Genomic DNA, 20877 nt, shown 5'->3' with positions numbered 1-20877 from the left:
AATAAGTTAGTTCTGCATGATAATTAGAAGACAGTCTGACAATAAACAGGCCCTAGCTCAGTTTTATATCTGTTTTAATTGGACCAGTTGGGTCAGGGATGCTTGGGATCCAGGTGGGCAACAACTGTGAGGAAAAATTTATGGTGCGTGTCCCTACATTGTTTGCGGAGATGAGGCAAAGTAGTGGCAGGGATATTTGACTAAAGCTAAATAAATTCTTTGTGTCCTAGCTCTGTTGTTTAAATCAGTCCCTTCATTGTCAGAAATATTACCACGCTCTGCATGCATAGATGTCAGTTTCACCAACACAAGCTGTAAAATAAATTCTATTGCTTTTACACAAAGATGCCAAATTGCTCACAGTTGTTCTTTTGGGGTCTTTAAACCAAAAGAAGCCCGCTCAGAGTGCAAAGGCAACACAACTGAGTTGAAGTTCAATATCCAAATGGATGAAAACAATCCGAGTGGCACAGGAGGAAGAGTGCTGGTAAGATGCAGTGGATGAGGAGGAAGACAAGAAGTAATTTCATATGCAATTCAAGCAACTTTGATAAACCTGATCTTTTTTGTAGAATGGTAACAATGGAAGCGGGAGAATGAGTACAGCCCAGTCACTGCAGACTCTCTATGGAAAAGGAAACTCATATCTTCTCTTAACAGCAAGAGGCTCACACAAAACAATGCCAGCAACTGAGAGATGCTGAAGATTGTGTCAATTTGAAGCCATTTCCCCACTGGACACGTCCTCTAACAGGGTGGACATGAAGCATCAGGTCAAAGACTGCACAAAAAAGTAATACAGGTGCAGAATTAATTTGTGTTTTTTAAAGTCTTACTTGGAGGGGGAAATTGTTTTCGGAGGACAAATATGTCATGTCGTGTTTTTTCTCCGTCACAGCCAAATAAGCCGTGATCGTATAGTGGTTAGTACTCTGCGTTGTGGCCGCAGCAACCCCGGTTCGAATCCGGGTCACGGCAGATTTTCTCTCATTTCCCAAGAAAAGATAAAGAGTGCGCACTGCTGAAAGCAGGGGATGTTTGTATACTTTCTACTACTGCAGAGCACAATAAAAAATGTGATCCAAATGTTCGAAACCCGTGAGCAGTGCAAAAGGGCGATCTTTGCTGACAGTAGCATTTCTTAATTGTAAATGCTTTTTTATACCCGCTCGGTTCTGCTTGGGTTCGAGAGATGTCAATTTCATCAGCAGGCAGGCAGTGAGGGCAAGAATCTCACTAGAATCTGATGTAAGAGATTTTATACCGAAATGCACCAACTACGCATGCGCCCCAGGCAGTAGAAAGGACTTCAAAGAAGTAAAACAGGAATGACCTCTCTGCAGTGCCTGCGTCCGCAACAGACTATATAAAGGCTTAAGCAGTATCAAAAAAATCTAGATTGGCCTTTTCTCTAGATTAAAAAAATAGTCCGAGATTTAGACTTTAACTTACATTTTCTCGCTTATTCTTGTAGATGAAGAAACACTATATGGACACTCAAATAGTTGATAGTGTTTAGCGCTATATAAGGAGCTAAACGAGAGAAAGAGGTTTTATGAAAGCAAGTTTTGGTTCAGTTGATTTTATTATTATGGAAATGTTACGTTCATTGGAAAGGACGAGCAGACTGATGCAGACACAACGGCATCAATTTTTTTTTTTCTTGTAACATTAATTATTGATGCACGTTAACATCCGTGAGCATTGTAATGTGCTTACTGCAAGAATTGAAAGATTCTTATTAGTTTATGTGTTAAAACCCATATATTGATTGCATTGTTAGTGGATGATAAGGTTCTTCAAAGCAGCTCGGACAGTGGCCAGCCGTGATCGTATAGTGGTTAGTACTCTGCGTTGTGGCCGCAGCAACCCCGGTTCGAATCCGGGTCACGGCAATACCTAATGTTTCCAATGTCTGTTTCAACTTTTAGTTGCTTACGCTATTACTGCAGCTTTATTGTCTGTGAGAAAGTTTTTTAGTTGTGCTAAAACTATCATGGGAGTTAACGTTAGTACATCAAAAATAGTGTGAAATATTAATACTAGAAGATTAAAAAAACACCAACTTGGTGTTAAAAGACCTTTAAAACACATTACTAGACAACTTAAAAGAATAAAAGGTCGACACTGAGACAGTGATACCCTTGAGCCAATTTCACAAAAAAGTGCACAGCTAGGGATAAATATTTAACTAATTTCAGTGGACTATGTACTCTACATGAACACTACTTGTGTTAAAATGCACATCAGTTAGTGTAACTGTGGCCCTCTAAGCAGATGCTTTTAAAACACATTCTACAGTAATAGTTTGCAGAGAATGATTCAACATAGCCAAGAACTGAGTGAAAAACTTAAATTATTACCAGTTACTTGTTGTTCAGTAAATGATAATTTCACACCACTGTTCTCTAACATCCTTAACATCATCAGCAGGAGTATTTTGTCAATGCCGTATTTCTTTGCATCTTGGTTATGAAACAAAGAAATGAGATGGATGTTCATCAATAAGGAATTCAGACTAGGTGGTAAATTCTGCAATGTAAAACAAAGGCATCCAAACTTATGAATGTCTTTTTTTTTTTTTACCCTAGTGGATTTGATGTTTGGAAGTCATTATAATAATCTTGAATTTGAAGTGCACTTTTAGATTTTGAGAATAATGGTTAACATTTGTAATATCTGCCTTCAGGAAAAAGCTTTATACACATTTCCGAGAGTAGCTGGTTTATTCATGGGATGTGAAACTTCTGCATCTTAGAGGAAAACTTTTCATTTTCAAATTAACTTTCATAAATGAAAGTGGGTGGGTATAACTCATGAAAAAAAAATTAAGATGTTGGATTAATGCACAAGGTATATTGTGCAAGGATCTACAAATGTAACATCTGTACGAGTACGTGTCTTTCAGCTTGCTTTTAAGAACGCAGCTCTTTACCATTGGACTCCCTACTGTTGTGGAACCAAAATTGCTGAGTGCAAGGATTCTTTAGCCATAAATAACTCATAACTGAAGACAAAACTACATAAGGTGCACCATGCAATGACCTCAAAGAACAGTAACACTGCATATTAACTTGACAATAAGCTGCTGTTCATGGACTTTGCTCTTAGCTCTTTCTATAGCTTTGGGGCTACTAAAACTTAAAACAAAAACACATTGTTCTAACATTTAAACAAAAACAGTGATAACAGAAGTCAAAAAATAAAGGTACTAGTCAGAAATTCCTCTTTTTGGGCTCCAAGTGAGTACAAGAAAATGGGGTTGGAGATTCTTCAGATACCCGGATGTTCAAGGTTACTCTCTCAGGCGTTTAATAAAGACTTTACTCTAAGAACTTTAACTCTCATGAGTAAAACATATCAGTGCATGGAGCCAAAAATATTTTTCTTCCTTTAAAATATTTCTCAGACACCTACAGTTTCATATTTGACCATGGAGTAGTGAACTGTGGTTAGGGTTTTGTAACTAGAAAAGCACAATAAATAAATATCTGTAATAAAATGACAACTTTCCATGAAAGATCAAGATTCACTGAATACAAATTATGGAATTACATCAAATAAAATGATGATTTCTTGATTTTTTTTTTCCCTTAAATAATTTCAAACGAAATATTGATATTTATTCCCGCCCCAAGTGCGCCAGTGACGTCAAATCTCGCGGCACCACTTCCCCAAATCTCGCGGGAGAAACTAACAAGGAAGCGAATGGCGGAAATGTAGAGCCACCTCACGCTTTCAGTTAGTCATTTCTGGATATAGCTCTTTCTTTTCTTCTTAAAAGCACAACCGAGCCCAGAGTCCAGCAGATGTCTTCAGGCGAAAGCACTACGCGGTTCTGAAGAAGCGATGCGGTCGCTTTGAGTCGCCTGACAGGGTTTGTAAAGTGGATGGACGGATGGGCAGTCAGTGAGCCAGCTGAGAGCGTCCTGTCACCGACAGCCTGCCAGTTTAAACACCGGTAATGTGTAACGTTAATATGGGGGGTTTACTTATATTATGTGCCTTAAAAGCAAAGTGAATACAGAATTCGTTCAGGATTAGCGTCACTAAAGCTGTGGGTTGAAGGTAGCACATCATCCCCACACAGAAAAGGCAAATGCAGATCCGACCATATGGAAAACCTGACAGCAGGTGTACCATAGTTTGAGTTGGTTAAAGAGCTTCAGGGTGCCTGAGCAGCAGACAGTTTGATGCTTTTACCATCAGTAAAAAAAACAAAAAACACGTGTGCGGATGTTTACTGCAACTTGACGCAGAATTAAAACAAACAATCTGTGGGAGACCTGATCTCCAGTGTGCTAACAAGGATTCTGTTATTTAGATGTGTAGTACTATATATTTTTCCAGACAGTATCAGATCAGTTCACTACATCACCTGCCATTTAATCTCTCTAAATATGAGGGCCTCCTTTCATCTTGCTAATGACTTGTCTGTAGGGTTGCCAACTCCCTGAAAAATAAATAAGGGACACCTCATGGCCAGGGCTGGGCGACCCGATTGTCTTCACCCTTCCCAGTGTGAGGAATTTTTTTAGCTCTTTTTTTGGTGTGTGGAATTATTTTTTTAACCATTTGACAAAGTGCGTCTCTTTTCAGCTCAATACTTTTGTTTCTAAATACGGAACAATTCTGTTTTTCAAGGGACGGTTGGCAACCCTACTTGTTTGTGTGGTACAACCGGGATAAAGCTGGAAGAGCAAGTTTTGGCAACTGTTCCTGACCAGCTGTATCTCATATTCATTAAAACGATTGGCAAATAAACTCTTTATCTTAATTTATTTTTTCTTTCTAAGACCAATCTGAGACAAGTGACAAGTCAGGTGATTGAGACAATTGTCTGATCCCTAATTGGCGTTTAAAATTTATTGAGTTTTGAGCTTCATACTTAAATCGAATGTAATGCCTCATTTGCAGACATATGGCCCTGCCGCTCAGTTAGCCGAGGGAGACGAGGAAACGACGCGAGCATCATGTTTCTGAAAACATCGTTCACCACCCTGATCGTGGGGGTGTTTGTGGTCTATGTGCTCCACACCTGCTGGGTGATGTACGGGATTGTGTACACCAAACCCTGCAACAACCCCAAAGGTGCCAACTGCATCACACCCTTCCTGGCTGGGAACCCCAAACTGCAGGTCAGCTGTGTGCAAGGATGGTCGCACCGGTCATGCACGAGTCTGGTTTCTCTCTTTGATGTGGATGACTGACATGTTCATCTTTGTTCGTTAGCTGAGCATCTACACCACACTGCGGTCGAACGCAGAAGGAGGCCATACTCTGATCCACAAAGAGGAGAACTTTGATGTCAACAGCAAGTTTGAAAGGTTGGTTGTTTTTGGGGGGAGTTAAGAGATTCACGTTTATTATCTTAACTGAAGTAAAACCTATGAGATAAAAACAGACACTGAATTGAATGCGCAGCCCCTTGTGGTATGAAACGGTGTTACACGGAGATTTGATTGAAGCATTCTGAAAAACGGATTTCTTTTTTAAAGTTCTGTTTTAAATGTTATTCCTTTCTTTTCCATGTTTCCCACAGGACAATCAATGTCTCCCTACCTAAGAAAACTCGTAATAATGGAACTCTATACGCACTAATATTTGTCCATCAAGCTGCCCACGATCCGTGGCACGATCCACGACAAGTTCACTTGGTTGCTCAGCTCACCACGTACATGGTCCCTAAACCGCCTGAAATCTCTCTGATATCTGGAGAAGATAAAACACAGGTACCATACTGTCTCTGCTACTGCTGAAAGTCAACACACAGAAAGTTAACAACTATGTAGTTTTTCTTTAAAATGATCCTCAGATATGCAGAAGAATTGTGCCATTGTATCAAGCTTTAATCAGATCGCTAAACTCCTATCCTGTCTTTGCACTCGCACAGGGTCAGAAAGAAGGCCAGCAGAAGAAGCCGCATGATGCAGCGGCAGGGGGCGGAGCCAGAGCTGGAGCCACCTCTGTGTCAGACCATCCAGTTTCACACTGGCGCTCCCGCCTCACTGTCAACATTGTCGGCGACCACTTCCTCTTTGACAGAGAATACCTCCCGAATGATGTCCACAGATACCTCAGAGTGTAAGATGGCGGCTACACAAACACAAATGGCACTATGAGAGGAAATAGATATCCAAGGGACGTGTGTTGTTGTTGTTGTTTTTTTTGTTGTTGTTTTTGTTTTTAAAGAAGAGGTTTAAAAGATAGGTCCACAGTTTGGGAGCTCTAACCTAAGGCCCAGCCACTTTAATTTATTAGCCAAGACCTAGAAATAGCCAAAAAGGGTGTGGCATGTAAAGGGTTAAAAAGTGCCTATTCTAATCCAGGCAGTTGCTTTCTGATTCAGCCGCAACCGGTGAAGTGGGCCATGACCGATGCCGACATAAAGAGCATTTCAATAGTGGAGGCGAGAAAAAGAAACGATGCTTTGAGCTGTACTAGCTGGACTTTTAACGGATTACAGGCTTGTCGTGACGATCAAAGAGTTCCATAAAATGTTTTATCTGTATGTGTTCCAGGTTTCAGAATGGGAAGAAGGTGGTGTATCTACCTCTGCTGTTTGTTGATGAGCTCAGCAACCGGGTCAAGGACCTCGTGGTAAGTTTTCAATTTTAAATAAATATTATGCAACAGACTGCAACTCCCTGTCAGGTAGTCCCAGTGGCAGATTTTCAAATGCAATGCTTTTTTTCTATTCATCTTATTTGCTCACAGAACCTGGTTAGAGGACAATGAGTTTATGAGGCCACAATAATGATGTGTTAGTGAATACATGGCTGAGAAGCACGTTATAGGAAACGTTGAAAAGATTTTATTTTTCCCATGTTTTTGTGTGTAGGAGATCAACAGTACCACTACAGAACTTCCTCTGATCATCTCCTACGACTCAATCTCTCTGGGCAGACTTCGATTCTGGATCCACATGCAAGACGCCGTTTACTCTCTGCAGCAGTTCGGTATGCTAATCTTCCTCCTTGCTTAACTTCACACGTTCACTGCAGCCTTGAACTTTTCTAGACATTACCTGATCGAGCATCCTGTGCGAATGCAAAGAAACTCCTACTATAAGTGATGTATGATTGCACAGTGCGGTGCATTTAGTCGCCCCCACCCTGCTTGCTCTATACAAGCAGCATTTCTGGTAGTGAGAAAGTGTGTCCATGATGACATCACACAGTTACTACAGATTTGTTGGCTGCACATCCGTGGTGTTTAAACAGTGTTCAGTTGGTATTAAGGGGCCAAAAGCATGCCAAGAAAATATCCCACAGCCCTAAACCGTTGATACGAGGTAGAAAGGATCCGTGCTTTCATGCTGTTTACACCAAATTGTGACCCTATAAAGTCACATATCGCAGCGGAAATCAAGACTCATTAGACCAGGCAACGTTTTCCCGATCTTTTGCTGTCCAAGTTTTGTTAAGTCGGTGCAAATTGTGGCGTTAATGTGTCTTAACATGTGGTGTGGTCTTCTGCTGTTGCAGCCCATCTGCTTCAGTGTTCTACATGTTGTTTTATTTTGTTTTTTCTCTTCTGCATCCTTCAGATAGAGCTTCCGCCAGGTTTCCTGATCATGTCTACACACCTAAATGCAGTGCGGTTTTCTGTATCTGTTTTTGCAGGGTTCACGGAGAAAGATGCTGATGAGATTAAAGGGATCTTCGTGGATACCAACCTGTATTTCCTGGCCCTGACTTTCTTTGTAGCGGCTTTCCACGTGAGTGTGGCTGCAGACTTTTAGAGTGTACTTTGAATCCTTAAGTGAGCTGTTCATTTCACTTCACAATAGGAAACATTTTTATCATTACAAAATATCACATATAAGTAAAGCTTGGGGTAATAAGTCACCTAACTGGGTCATTTTAAGGTCAAATAAAGATGCCAGTCTTAACTCTGAATGCTCTTTCAGCTCCTCTTTGACTTCCTGGCCTTCAAAAATGACATCAGCTTCTGGAAGCAGAAGAAAAGTATGGTGGGAATGTCCAGCAAAGCAGGTTTGTTAGCTTCACGGCATTGTTTCACCTTCTCACCAAACCCCTTCAAAATCCAGTTTATACAGTTTATATGGGCATAAAGAATCACCATGAATACATTTGTGGTTAGTGGCTAAATAAACTACTCCTAGTAGAGTGTGTGAATGTCACCCTGTAATAAGGCTTTGACAAATGTGCAGAACACGTGAATCTGCAATATTTTTTCATATTCTGAATCTGCTGGTTGGCCAGCAATATTTCACGCACAAGGATTATAAGAGAGAGCGCTTGTACCTTAATAGTTCTTTAATCGTTTTGGCTTTGCAGTGACAGATCCACAGAACTGGCACTGTGGGACCTCTGATTTATGGGTTTTTAGAGAAGTGGCAGCTGAGAAAAAACAACAAAAAACACCGTGTCACTATATAACCCTACAAATGTTTCCCAGTGTTGTAAGATAACACAAAAGGCTTTTAAAACATGTGGGATAAAGTGTTATCAAGACACTCGAGCTGAACCAAATGATCGGTCATCAGTGTCAGTTTGGGACATTTCATCTATCATTTACTATCTCACATTTTCTGTTGTTTGCTTCTATTTCAGTGCTGTGGCGATGTTTCAGTACCATAGTGATTTTCCTCTATTTGCTTGACGAGCAGACCAGTCTGCTTGTCCTCATACCTGCAGGGATCGGCTCTATGATTGAAGTAAACGCACACGCGCAATTAAAAATGAATTTAAACACACACGAAATGACCATTTATTCTCACTTCAGATTTGATTAAAAGGTGATTACGTGATCTGTAATAATGTGGGGGCTTTTTTTTTTAAGGTTTGGAAAGTGAAGAAAGCCTTTAAGATTCAAGTTTTCTGGAAAGGAGGCAAACCCACATTCCTGGTATGTGTGCATGTGTCTTTATCTGTAATCTCTTTTTTTCTGTTATCAGCCACGTATCTACGTCTTTGTTGGTATAGACTGGGCCTTTGGGAGGTGGCTACACAATTATACACACGAAATTGAGCATGCCTGCTTTAAAATGCTGTGCAGTACACAGTGTTGTATAAAAGTCTTTAGCAACTCTTTTGTTTCCAAGCAGCTGCACTTGGATTTTTAATTTTTTTTTAAAGGCTTGAGCAACAGTTGTCCAGGCTTTTTAGAGCTCTTTGAAAGTTTGGACATTGGCTACTTTTTCACTAATTTTCAGTCCAGCCCAAACCTGAACCTGAACATTTCAGAAGGGGGAAAAAAACATTTTCAGATGAATCTTAATTTGTTTTTAACACTGAGCTCAACGATCATTCAAGCATGCAAAAGACACCTCAGAGGATGAACCAGTTTTGTGGACGCATAACAGACAACTTGGCAAAGAAGCAATTAAAATTTTTATCTTTAGGCACTTTCTTAGTAGCAGCGTGTTGCAAAAACATGTCATTTGTTGGCATGTCTTTAGCCGAATATACAAAACACCACAAGCACAGTTTAACATAAACTCAAATAAATTTGTATTTTTGCACCAACAAGGTGATTCTCAAAGTGCTATAAGCCAGAAGCTTGGCATATCTCAGCATGGTGTGCAGTGTGTCCTTTAAAAAAACTTGAGGAAACTGACCAAATGAAAGGCAAAAAAGGTGAAGCAGACCTAAAAAATATGTACCTACAGTTGCTGTCAAGAAGCCAGTTTTAAGGGAACTTGGGAGAAAAGGTCTTGAGGTGTGATGAATCCAAATCGCAAATTTCTGGTTATTTGCTGAGGATGTCAGGAGATGGACACAACAGTGAGTGTCAGATAAGAGCTTTAAATGTCTTTCCAGAAGCCTGGATCTGAAAACTACTTAAAGAAATTATGAGAAATCTTGCCTAAGAGTTCAGGCTATGTTAAAGAATAAAGGTGGTCATACCTGTACATTCTGTTTTTTGCCTTATACACTGTAATTCCATATGTTTAAATAGATATTTAAATAAAAGTACAACATATACGCATCCAGTTATTTCCTATGCCAGGAGGAGTAGAGACCAGTCTTACACAGCCTGTGCTAGAACATCCGACTCGCTCTTAAATTATCTGACATGTTGACTCAAAGTACCATTTTTCTCTAACTGCTGCTTTTTTATCTGCTGGTTTTATTCTCTTATGGTGCTTTCTGCTGTAATAATATTTGTATTAAATTAAATTACTGTCCTTTGACAAAGCACAGAGCAGATAATGGAACTTTAGCCATCTTAATAAATAAAAAAGATAAATGTTCATGCAGCGTTGTAGGCAGGATAATACATGCTTAATAGAAAACACGACAATCCTTTCTTATAAATGTAAAACGCTACATCGAGGCGCTTGAGTTTATAATTGTCCTTGTCGGCATTTTTCCTTAATTTCTGCAGCACTGACCGCAGCTGTGGAGATTTTTAAAATGTGAGTGAAAACATGTGTCGAGTGTGCTAATGAGTGTTTCTGTTCTGTTACAGTTTGGAAAGTTAGATGAATCTGAGAGGAGAACGGAAGAATATGATACCCTGGTAGGACACGCGACAATTAATTATCAGTTGTTTCTTTGCGATATGAGCACTTACGCTGATTGCCTCTTTCTTTATTTTTTTCCTGTAGGCCATGAAGTATCTCTCATACCTCCTTTACCCACTGTGTGTCGGAGGGGCAGTGTATGCACTAATATTTTTACGATATAAGAGGTAGGAGTCTGCGTATGTGTAAGTAACAATAACGGGATACTGATTAACTCAGTCTGACAGGTCATCACTCATTTTGATTGTGTATCTTTCTGTTGTAGTTGGTACTCGTGGCTGATTAACAGCTTGGTGAACGGTAAGGTGCTCTATACTCACAAAATACCTCTGTCCATAACAGTCATAATAAATTCTCATGTGTTTTTCTTCACTTTATAGGTGTTTATGCATTTGGGTTCCTCTTCATGCTTCCTCAGCTATTTGTCAACTATAAGGTCAGTTTTACGTCAGTTGTGTAATAAATGCACACATTAAAACACAGAAATCTAACAGTAAAATGCCACAGTGTGCAAACTGCAGTTTATTTACCATAACAAAACAGCACAGTATTCATGACTGATTATTCAGCTCTGTTCTTTATTTAACAGCTGAAGTCTGTTGCCCACTTGCCCTGGAAAGCCTTCATGTATAAGGTAAAAAATAAATTTCCTGTTGTTTACTGAGTGGTTTAGCAAATGGATGGTAAGGCCTCAGTAACACAGGCTGAGAGACTGATTGGTAACCTAAGGAAAAATGTGTGTTCTGTGAGTGGTTGCTGGCAGTCACTAGATTAAAAACGGCCACAAAGAGGGTGCTGCAACAAACATGTTTTAATGGTTTTGGTCTCAAGGCTGATGGCACGGTCGCCTGTAGTTTGCACAGAAGACGTCCACTTGTCTGCACGCACTTGCCAACTTCTCTCCAAAGGGTAGAGAAACTGACGTGAATAGAAACCGAGGCAATTTGCCTAAAACAAATAAGTGAACTTTTGGAATCCTGTTGTTTGCAGCAGAAAAGCACTTTTATTTTGAAGGAGAATATTCTGCATTTCCAGTTTGCATCATGTTTTTTTACTATCGTGCTCACTGAGTAGATTGCAATCAAGCAGTGTTTACAGACGAGTCAGCTTTCTCAATTCAAACTGGATGATCGTAGTATTATACCGACAATCACAAGGAGATTTTTTTTTTTTCTTTTTTTGGTGCAGCACCCTCTTTCACTTGTCAACCAGTCCGAGAATGCACATATTTCCCTAGCAACCAGAGATTGCCGGGAAGTGACTGACTGGTCTCTAAGCCAGTGTGACTGAGGCCTACATCTTTCATACTGTTTTTACAGCTTTTAACTTTCCATATAATAATGTTGGTCAGTGATTTAATTACTAAAGAACTCTCACTTCTAAATTTGAAAGAAAGTGTATCTATTATTTTTCAATGTTCAAGAGCCGATGTAATTTGTCAGAATAACTGATCACCCCTACAAACAATGACTACTTTATTTTTTATCTATCTTTTGAGAATGTTCATGGACTTCTTTCATGTTAACAGGCATTCAATACCTTCATCGATGACGTGTTTGCCTTCATCATCACCATGCCAACGTCTCACAGACTGGCCTGTTTCAGAGATGATGTGGTGTTTCTCATCTACCTTTACCAGAGATGGTACATGCACACTACATTACACGTAGCACATTTGTTAAAAACGTGCACATTTTTTCAGAGTTAAAACTCTCCGTTTCTTTCACCAGGCTCTACCCCGTGGACAAAACAAGAGTAAACGAATATGGAGTGTCGTACGATGAAAAACCCAAAGGGAAGAGTCACTAGACTCGGAGGAATTTGCTTTTATGATCTGGAATCTGTGGGTATTGCCTTGTTTCCACTGGTGTCCACTCATCTTTATCAACTGGAATGAGTTTAATGGTCAGGGGTACATTTTTGTTGTATATGTTCCAGGCACATAAATGTGCTTATGGTTCGGACTTTTTCCACCCTGTTAAAAATTGTTAAAAGGGCAACATCATCTTCTGCTTCGTCTGACAGTCTGACGAGGCCTTCTTGTTTTGTTTTGGGGTTTTTTTGGTGGGGCGGGGGTTAGTTACAGTGTGTGTGATGGGACACAGTGACGAGCTACATCTCTGGCCCTTTCAGACTGACGTAACAACCTGAAAAAATACACTTATAATGTAATTCTTGTGAACTGCTTGCAATTGTATTTTGATTTTTCCAGAGTTTTAAATGCACAAAGGAATCTTTATAATTCTTAACAATGCTGCGCTCGTGTTTTGAACAAGTTGGATTCAGCCTGCTCCGACAGCTGGCAGATGTAGTATATCTACGAGCTGCAGAGAAAGAGCTGCTTTGCTCATCTGAGAGCTTTATTCAGTAAGAAGACATAATCCAGTGGCTTGTTGTATACCTACCAGATAAGACAGCATTCAAGTAAAATCAAGATAGCTGTGTGATGGCAGGGATAGAAAGACTGTGCTGTGACAAAAAAGGAGGGAGTGTGGCAAAGGTGAAGCATTCTGACTGATGTTTCAGGCAGCTCAATAATATTGTTCCAGACAGTCTCAGAAAAATCAGGCTGTAGTCATAATTGCAGCTTTTGTGCTTAAGTGGCCACTATTTCTAAATTGGTAGCTGGTGTTTATGGTAATTGGAATATATATGAAAGCTGCAATAAGCAAAGGTAAGCCATACAGAAACTAAAAATGATATATTGTTAGCTCTGTTGAATATGTAAATTATCAGAAATTATGTTCATTCTTTTTTAAGCATTTCTCATTAACTTGGCGATCTGGCTCTTAAAAAAAAACCTGTACAAATTATATCCAAAATGATCACGTGCATACAGTTGGCATTTGTTAGTTCTGTGACAAAGAACGGTCATGTTTAATGCTACAGTCACACTAGGGAAAACAGTAGTTGGAGGCCATGGCACGACCAAAACCATTCTGCCGGTGTTCTGTAAACTTGTAAGTCAAAGTGACTTTAGAGCAAGACGACGACGAAATGGCAGTAAGGCCAATAAGACAGTCTGCTATCAGTTTGCAACTGAATAGGATCCAGTTGGCAATTACATGCAATCTGCTTATGAAGAGATCTGTTGATATCTGCTACAAATTCACAGTAAACCCTAGCATTCAGAGTCCGGCAAGTGTAAAATGGGAATTCCTCCATGAATAGTGACGTAGTTGATGTAAAGTATTTACATTTTTGTTGTCTTTTTTTATTTCTCCTAGTTAAAAGAAAGTCGCTGTCCTGCTTTTACTCTAGTGTGACTGAGCTGTAAAGAGGACCTGTTATGCTCGTTTTCTATTACACACACTGTTATGATGTAAATGTTCATAGTAAGAGATAATTAGATAAACACATTTGAACGTAATCTCTGAATGGGAGAAATGAAACGCCAAAAGCATAACAAAACGGTTTACGGGACTTTTTTTTCTACTTTCTTATTAATATGATGATATCAGCTTATCAAGAAGATATGCAGACCTGTATACATAAATTGACGGTAATTAAGTTTGCTTCCAGTAGCTTACTTTTGCTTCCGCAAAGCAAACAAAGTTGCCAAAATAATAAAATACGACGGTATGCATGACAGCTTAAATAGCTTATTTCGCACAATGTAAAATTTCAAATCGACATAATAAGTATGCTTTTAAAGTGAGAATAAACTGTAACATTTGAGGGCAAAATCAAAGAAAATGGGATTTAAAACATAAACGTTTAGAAATCCAAATTGGAAAAGTGATGCATTTGAATGTCTCACTTTTCAGTTCTGCTGAAGAAGCGCGGATTGTTACATAATTCCGTTTATTTGCCAGTAGATGGCAGGAGAATTTCACTAGAGGCAGAAGAGAAAGTTGTGATCTGTTGCCATGGAGAGAAGATTAATTGCCCAAGACATTCCAGAATCTTAAGCTTGAAAGTTCCACAATCTGTGAAGTTGAGTTCTGTATGTTTTGTGTCTCTGTAAATGGTACTGACTGTTTCATGACATTGTACCACACTCGGTACCACTGACAGTCCTACTGTCTTTTCCATCCATCTTCTTTTTTTTTTTTTTTTACATAAATGGGCCAAGAAAATCTGCTAGTGCCAAATGTGAGAATGAATAATGTTACCATTGTACGTTCACAATGGATGGTACATCGGATCTTTTGAATAAACACTGACATTGTGAGAGAGATGATGACGGAAATGTTTAAACAAAGTATTATTACACTGAGTTTATGCAGTCAAAATTTGATTTATTTGCCCTAGTTTGGGGTTTTTGTTTTTTTTTAAGACTTTAATTGAAATAATGTACTTAACATTCAGATATCATGATATATTAGGTCTGTATATAAAGGTTCTGCACAGGATTTATGTTTCTTAAAAATAGAGTTGGCAGAGATTTGCCTTTAAATTGTTTTACTTATTGTAATGTTTGTGTTTTTGATTGAGATGAAATTAAAAAATAACTGACAAAATGTTACGTGTAGTTGGTATGTTACTATTGCTGGGGTAAACTGTTCGGTGGAAATGTTGCTCAGAGATAACCTGAGTAATGCAGAGATAATTTCATTCGTTAAGGGAAAAATCTAGCGAAACCTACCTGGCGTGATGTAAAAAAGTAATCCCCCACCCTCTCACTCACACACACACACACACACACACACACACACACACACACACACACACACACACACACACACACACACACACACACACACACACACACACACACACACACACACACACACACACACGTTAAATCGTGCAATGACTTTGGTTAGATAATCGAGGCCTAATTACTACCAGATCTGTTGGATCAAGAGATGACTTGAACAGAATCTGTCTGACAGTGAAGTAGACATTAAATCATGTCACGATCTAAAGAAACTCAAGAGCAGCAGAGAACAAAAGTTGGGCATCTATCAGTCTTACTAAGCCATTTCTAAAGCTTTGGGACTCCAGTGTACCACAACAGTAACAAAAGAGACTTGGCAAAAATGGCATCCATGAGGAAGTTCCAAGGTAAAAACCACTGTTGACCAAAAAGAACAGAGTATCAGTCACATTTGGCAAAAAAGAAAACAACTTGATGATTCTAAGACTTTTGGGAAAATATTCTGTAGACTGATGAGGTTTTTTGGAAGCTTTCAGAACCACTACACCTGTCATAAAACTAACATAGCTTTTCCGAAAAATGGCATACCAGTAGTGAAACATGGTGGTGGTAGTATGATGTTCTGGAGCTGCTTTGTTGCTTCAGTACCAAGACAACTTGCTGTAATTGATGGAATATGTCCAGCCATCGATTCATGGCCTAAAGCTCAATCACACAACCACCACAATCAAAAAGAGCGCACAAACCTTGCAGGAGAGGAAAAGACAGTACAGCTCTCTGCAATGTGGTACACTGCTACTGTAAGGTCTCTGAGTGTAGTTAAGTGTTTCTATAAATACAGTACTCCTGCACTCCTCCGCAATTTACACATAACCCAAGATGGTCTTGATACATTCTCAATCATCCAGGAAAGTAAATCTCCAAAAAGTTGATTCTGTTCATCTGGATGTAGCGTTTTGTGGGAGAAACGTTTCGTCACTCATCCAAGTGACTTCTTCAGTCTCAGCTGACTGCAGGTTTCCCCAATCTTATAAACAGTACATTTACATAATGACTGAAACCAGCCCACTGAAGGAGCAATGGGCTGGGAGGTCAGTTCCTTAATCTTAATTATGCAAATTCTCATGACCATTGATCAACAACCACTGACCAAAGCCCACTGATGAAAGACCACTGATCAATGGCTATGAGTACCACAGAGAGTTGGGGAATGGCTGCAATCACAGCATTGTAAGATGGCGAAAGATGTACCCTTAGGCCCCCTCCTCAATTCAGAGATGGTCTTCCCCTTAGTCTTTCAGTCTAAGAAGGCTAACCTGCTACTTTTCATATCCTCCCTGGTGAAAGGCTCGTATCACAATTCACGGATCACATTAACTCGGTGGACCGACACATCAAATCCTATCAAATCCTATCAGCCTATCAATCAAATAAAAAAACTGGTGTATAGTTTGAAGTCTGAACTTTCAACACAAGTTGAAGCAGAGACTCAGCTTGGCTGCAGCTTGTATCTATGTCATCTTAAGTCAGTCATATGATTTGGAGGTGCAGCGACCCCAAAGGCTGAACCATTGGCACAGGTCACCCCATGCCCCCCCCCCCCTTCATTCGGTGTTGATTCAAAATGTGCTCTGGCACAACCATAGGGTGGCGCTAGAGGTAGAGGGGTGGCTCATGCCACCCATGATCTGAATTATGTACATGTGACAAATATTCAAAAAAGTAAATGACTCACACACTGATGTTTCATTATATGTAGACTGGTAGGAATATAATACCGGGACTAGATACAAGATATTTTTTGAACTGTTTTATGTATAATATTTACCAGCGATGTATTACTATTCTAAAAATAAAATAAAGTCTTCTGAACATAAAGCTATCGTACGACGTTTTGTGCGTCGTGACGTCAGAACCACGCTCCCTGACGCACAGTATATCTACTGAGCTCCCCCCCTTCGGCCCTCCCTTTTCTGCCGTAGGAATCTAACGTGCGTGAGGTGCTCGGTTCTTCACCAGAAGCTAAGGCCCGCAATCCGGCGACTAGCACCGTCAATCTCAGGCATCTGACCCTACGAACATTAAATCTAACATCTACGATGGCCTCCGTATCCGAGCTCGCCTGCATTTACTCCGCTCTGATCCTCCACGACGATGAAGTTACCGTCACTGTAAGTGTCCTAGGTTACCCGGGATATTTCAGCCAATATGTCTGAGTTGGTCGTTCTTGAACATTTTTTTTTCTGGGGTTAAATATCCCGAAATACAAAAAATGTGACATTAAAGTTTACAGATAAACCAGTATATTAATGTATCGGGCAAATGCCAGTTATGTCCGCGAACTGGCTAAAATGGCGTCATGCTAGTTGCTATTCCTAGGCCGCGTTTTTCTAGCTGGACAGCTCAGTCTTGTGTTCTTACAACATTTCTTTATTTTTTTAGTGTTGGCATCACCGTTCAAAGTTGTTATTGTTAGAGCTCGTTGCATGAGCGGGTCACCTACTCCCCGGAAGGTCGGTGGTTTGATCCCAGGCTACATGCCAAATATCCTTGGGCAAGATATGTCCCCATGTGTGCCTACTGGTGGTGGTCGTCAGAGGGCCCGGTGGCGCCAGTGTCAGGCAGCATGGCTTCTGTCAGCTGTGTCTACAATGTGGCTTGTCACCACCAGTGTGTGATTTCACGCACATTATGTTTACCTGAGAAAGTGGAATGAGGACATGTTTCAGTTATGTTTTCTTAAATTATATTTGTAATCACTGAAAGTGCTTGCTTCAACACATTATAGAACACCAGTTTATATGTCATCGCTCATATTTTAGCAAAAGGGGTTCCCAAAAGTGGTTCAGCATGTGAAGTAGAGTTTAATAATGGTGGCTGTTATGTTATTTATTTGTCTGTCCACAGGAGGACAAGCTGAATGCCCTGATCAAGGCTGCTGGAGTCACTGTGGAGCCTTTCTGGCCAAGTCTGTTCGCCAAGGTGAGAGAACACACTTCTGAAATCATATCACTGAATAGATCTGAAGATCTGCCAGTTTTTATGTATCCCAATAACTCTTATAACCAATACAAATTTAAGTGGCTATAAAGGAGACTTACTGATTGCACGTGCTGTAGTGAAACAGACCTGTGTGTTTTAATGGTCTGTATTTACATTCAAATTTCTCTTTAAAAAAAGTTATGTCAGGCTGAATGCATTAATATTGTTCCTGTTGTTGCCAGTATGAGTAAACACATGAATTTGGAATAAATGTCTTGATGCAACAGTGCTGACACTTAAAGAAAGTTCAATGAATGAGTAGGACACAAATTATGAACATACTAAAAATTTAAAAAGAAAAAAAAACATACTACACTTGCTGTAAAGAGTCTTTAGGCATGGTAGGTAGCAGTTATGCTTGATGCCCTGCCTTTTAAATACACTGATCTCTATAACAAGCGCTGGACATGTGAATAAAGTGACGTAACCTGTGAATTTTCTTTGGTAGGCTCTGTCCAGCATCGACATCGGCAGTCTGATCTGCAATGTTGGAGCTGGCGGCGGAGCCCCCGCTGGAGTCGCTGCTGCTGCAGGTGGTACTGCTGCTACTGGTGACGCCCCAGGTAACTAAACAAAGCATTTCCCAGCGCTACATTTGCAGTTACATAACAATAATGTGAATGCATTCTTGGGCTTGTACCACTTTTGAGTTTCTCCTTCAAGTTCAGATTTCATGTACCTCAGAAATCAAATTGACTTTTTTCTTTTCTTCTGAATTTAGTTTGTGTAGTCATCTTTGACTTAACTACATCTTGTTTTCCCTCTACAGCCAAGGAGGAGGAGAAGAAGGAGGAGAAGAAGGAAGAGTCCGAGGAGTCAGACGACGACATGGGCTTTGGTCTCTTTGACTAAAACAGATGTTTTTTTATACAAAAACACAATAAAAGTATAAAAAATGACTCCTTGTCTCTTGTTTTTGTTTGTTTTTTATGTACAGAAATTCTGCACATACAATTTAAATCTGCAGCATTTGTCAGCACATTAACCTAAAGTGACATTTAAGGCTGTAGATTTGTAGTGACTTCACTTCCCTGGACATGAGAGAAATTAGATTTCAGCACATTCAATTTAGGCAATAAACCTAATGCCATGGCAAGCTGTGTGCTGATAATTCACACAAAAACTGCAACTACTGAACTCTTGGTCAGTTTTGTAAAAGCTGAATACAATGATCATCCAAATTATACTCAAGATTTGACTTTTCATTCTCAGTTACTTTCAATTCTCATTAGTTTGACCAGCCAGTTGATAAAATATGTTTATGCATAGTGCAAAAATGGTAGAAGACTTCATGATCTGGAGTAAACTTTTAGGAGATAGGCAACAGCTTGTCTTGAAAATACAGTTTGATAAGTTGGGTAAATGTGGATTTATTACTGATCAATGGTCATCTTAAGTCAGACCGTTAGACTGTGGAGATGGCTTTTAATACAATTTAAAGATGATGTCAGTACCCTGAATAAATAATGACCTCTAAGCTTTCAGATCATTGGCTTTCAGTTCGGCATATACATTTAATTCAAAAGATTTTACTTCAAGTCAAAAGTAGTGATGGCATGATGAAGCCCGGTGAATGTGTCCTCTCCAAATGCTCCTTAAATGCTAATATTTTTCGCCTCTTTGGTGGGTCCATAATCTGCTTACAATCTTGCAAGCTGGTGATACCTCAAAATCACCTCAGATCCAATACACGCAAAAAAAACCCCCCATAATCTCACCGTTTTATGAACTGCTCGAGTCACATAACCAGGCAGCCTGGACAAAGGCTTTAAGCTTTACTTGCCACTCGGGGCTTCAGCGTCAGACGTAACATCAGTCGTCAGAAGTATTCGTGCCTGCCCTGCTAAAAGAGTCACACAACCGGAAGTTAACCAGGTAGTGGGGAAATCCACAAATGTATCGAACTAAACTTGTGTGTCCAAAAAAAAAAATCGTATTCCTGATTGCATATATTGCAATATTTTATATGAGGTGGCGCACAGGCTATCAACAGCAGTTTCCGTAGTGTAGTGGTTATCACGTTCGCCTCACACGCGAAAGGTCCCCGGTTCGAAACCGGGCGGAAACAAGTTTTATACATTTTTGGTTTCCACTCACAGCGACAGCCAAACTAAGAACAACTGAAGTCACAAAACACAGTGACCAGTTTTTTTTTTTTAAATCATGTACTGTCTGGAAGGTTTTGCAATACGACTTATGATCCAAGAGCACTGACAACTTTTCTAAGATCATCAAAACCATGCCATCAGCATGAACTTTAGCTTTGTCTTCACATTAACTAATTTAATCCCCAAATAACCTCATGCATTTTACTCCTTAGAATTCCCCTACACACAATATGTTTAATTTTGTCAATGTAAGGGGGTTAAAACGGCATCCATTGTTGCCGGTGGGTTAACTATTAACCTGCCAAAGGTTAAGCTCACCTACAGTCCATGTTATGTTCATTTATGATCCATGCTGAGCTCATTTACGCTAAAAAACTGAAAAGAATGTAGGTTTTATTATTAAATTTTTTTTTTATTATTAAGGTTTTATTACTAAAGTAAGACTTAATAACTCAAAATTTCAAGTTATATTCTCAAATCTGAGTATGAGTTCGTAAACTGAAATTATGAGATAACTTAAAATTCAACCTTTCCTTTTTGATAAAAATAATACTTATGGCTGGATTGACCCTGAACTATACCTCAATTATGCTGCAATACCCTTAAACTACTCTGGGTTTCCCATGATG

The 20877-nt window shown here is 39.6% G+C and overlaps 2 protein-coding genes and 3 non-coding genes across 5 annotated transcripts; all 5 read left to right on the top strand.

Annotated features, from left to right (window-relative positions):
- Positions 1 to 906: 906 nt before the first annotated feature.
- trnah-gug (transfer RNA histidin (anticodon GUG)) lies at positions 907 to 978 on the top strand. Its single transcript has one exon. It is a non-coding gene; the product is annotated as a tRNA-His (tRNA).
- An 845-nt stretch (positions 979 to 1823) lies between these two features.
- On the top strand, positions 1824 to 1895 carry trnah-gug (transfer RNA histidin (anticodon GUG)). Its single transcript has one exon. It is a non-coding gene; the product is annotated as a tRNA-His (tRNA).
- Positions 1896 to 3695: 1800 nt separating this feature from the next.
- Positions 3696 to 14958, top strand: clptm1l (CLPTM1 like). The gene is made up of 18 exons (XM_006787924.3): positions 3696 to 3961; positions 4918 to 5138; positions 5233 to 5327; positions 5543 to 5732; positions 5894 to 6084; positions 6522 to 6600; positions 6842 to 6959; positions 7626 to 7720; positions 7913 to 7997; positions 8580 to 8683; positions 8809 to 8874; positions 10441 to 10491; positions 10580 to 10662; positions 10761 to 10795; positions 10876 to 10931; positions 11085 to 11129; positions 12024 to 12139; positions 12226 to 14958. Exons 2-18 carry the CDS (start codon positions 4974 to 4976, stop codon positions 12302 to 12304), a joined length of 1653 nt encoding a protein of 550 aa, XP_006787987.1. The 5' UTR covers positions 3696 to 3961; positions 4918 to 4973; the 3' UTR covers positions 12305 to 14958.
- A 2087-nt stretch (positions 14959 to 17045) lies between these two features.
- rplp1 (ribosomal protein lateral stalk subunit P1) lies at positions 17046 to 19039 on the top strand. Its single transcript, XM_006787925.1, has 4 exons — positions 17046 to 17269; positions 18006 to 18080; positions 18589 to 18703; positions 18910 to 19039. The coding sequence occupies exons 1-4, from the start codon at positions 17198 to 17200 to the stop codon at positions 18990 to 18992; spliced, it is 345 nt and encodes a 114-aa protein (XP_006787988.1). The 5' UTR covers positions 17046 to 17197; the 3' UTR covers positions 18993 to 19039.
- A 1096-nt stretch (positions 19040 to 20135) lies between these two features.
- On the top strand, positions 20136 to 20208 carry trnav-cac (transfer RNA valine (anticodon CAC)). The gene has a single exon. It is a non-coding gene; the product is annotated as a tRNA-Val (tRNA).
- Positions 20209 to 20877: the final 669 nt, after the last annotated feature.

The sequence above is a fragment of the Neolamprologus brichardi genome, chromosome 22 (genome assembly GCF_056152115.1).
Source record: "Neolamprologus brichardi isolate AB-2024 chromosome 22, ASM5615211v1, whole genome shotgun sequence".
In the NCBI taxonomy this organism is placed as follows: domain Eukaryota; kingdom Metazoa; phylum Chordata; class Actinopteri; order Cichliformes; family Cichlidae; genus Neolamprologus; species Neolamprologus brichardi.
Note: the sequence above shows the minus strand (reverse complement) of the source record. Positions and strands in the feature narration are given on the sequence as shown.

Excerpts from the sequence above, each read along its gene's own strand:
- clptm1l (XM_006787924.3), top strand. The coding sequence starts at position 4,974 with ATGTTTCTGAAAACATCGTTCACCACCCTGATCGTGGGGGTGTTTGTG. Across the intron at positions 6,601-6,841 it reads ACCGGGTCAAGGACCTCGTG|GAGATCAACAGTACCACTAC; the intron begins GTAAGTTTTCAA and ends TTTTGTGTGTAG. Across the intron at positions 7,721-7,912 it reads TCTTTGTAGCGGCTTTCCAC|CTCCTCTTTGACTTCCTGGC; the intron begins GTGAGTGTGGCT and ends ATGCTCTTTCAG.
- rplp1 (XM_006787925.1), top strand. The coding sequence starts at position 17,198 with ATGGCCTCCGTATCCGAGCTCGCCTGCATTTACTCCGCTCTGATCCTC. Across the intron at positions 17,270-18,005 it reads ACGATGAAGTTACCGTCACT|GAGGACAAGCTGAATGCCCT; the intron begins GTAAGTGTCCTA and ends GTCTGTCCACAG. Across the intron at positions 18,081-18,588 it reads GGCCAAGTCTGTTCGCCAAG|GCTCTGTCCAGCATCGACAT; the intron begins GTGAGAGAACAC and ends TTTCTTTGGTAG.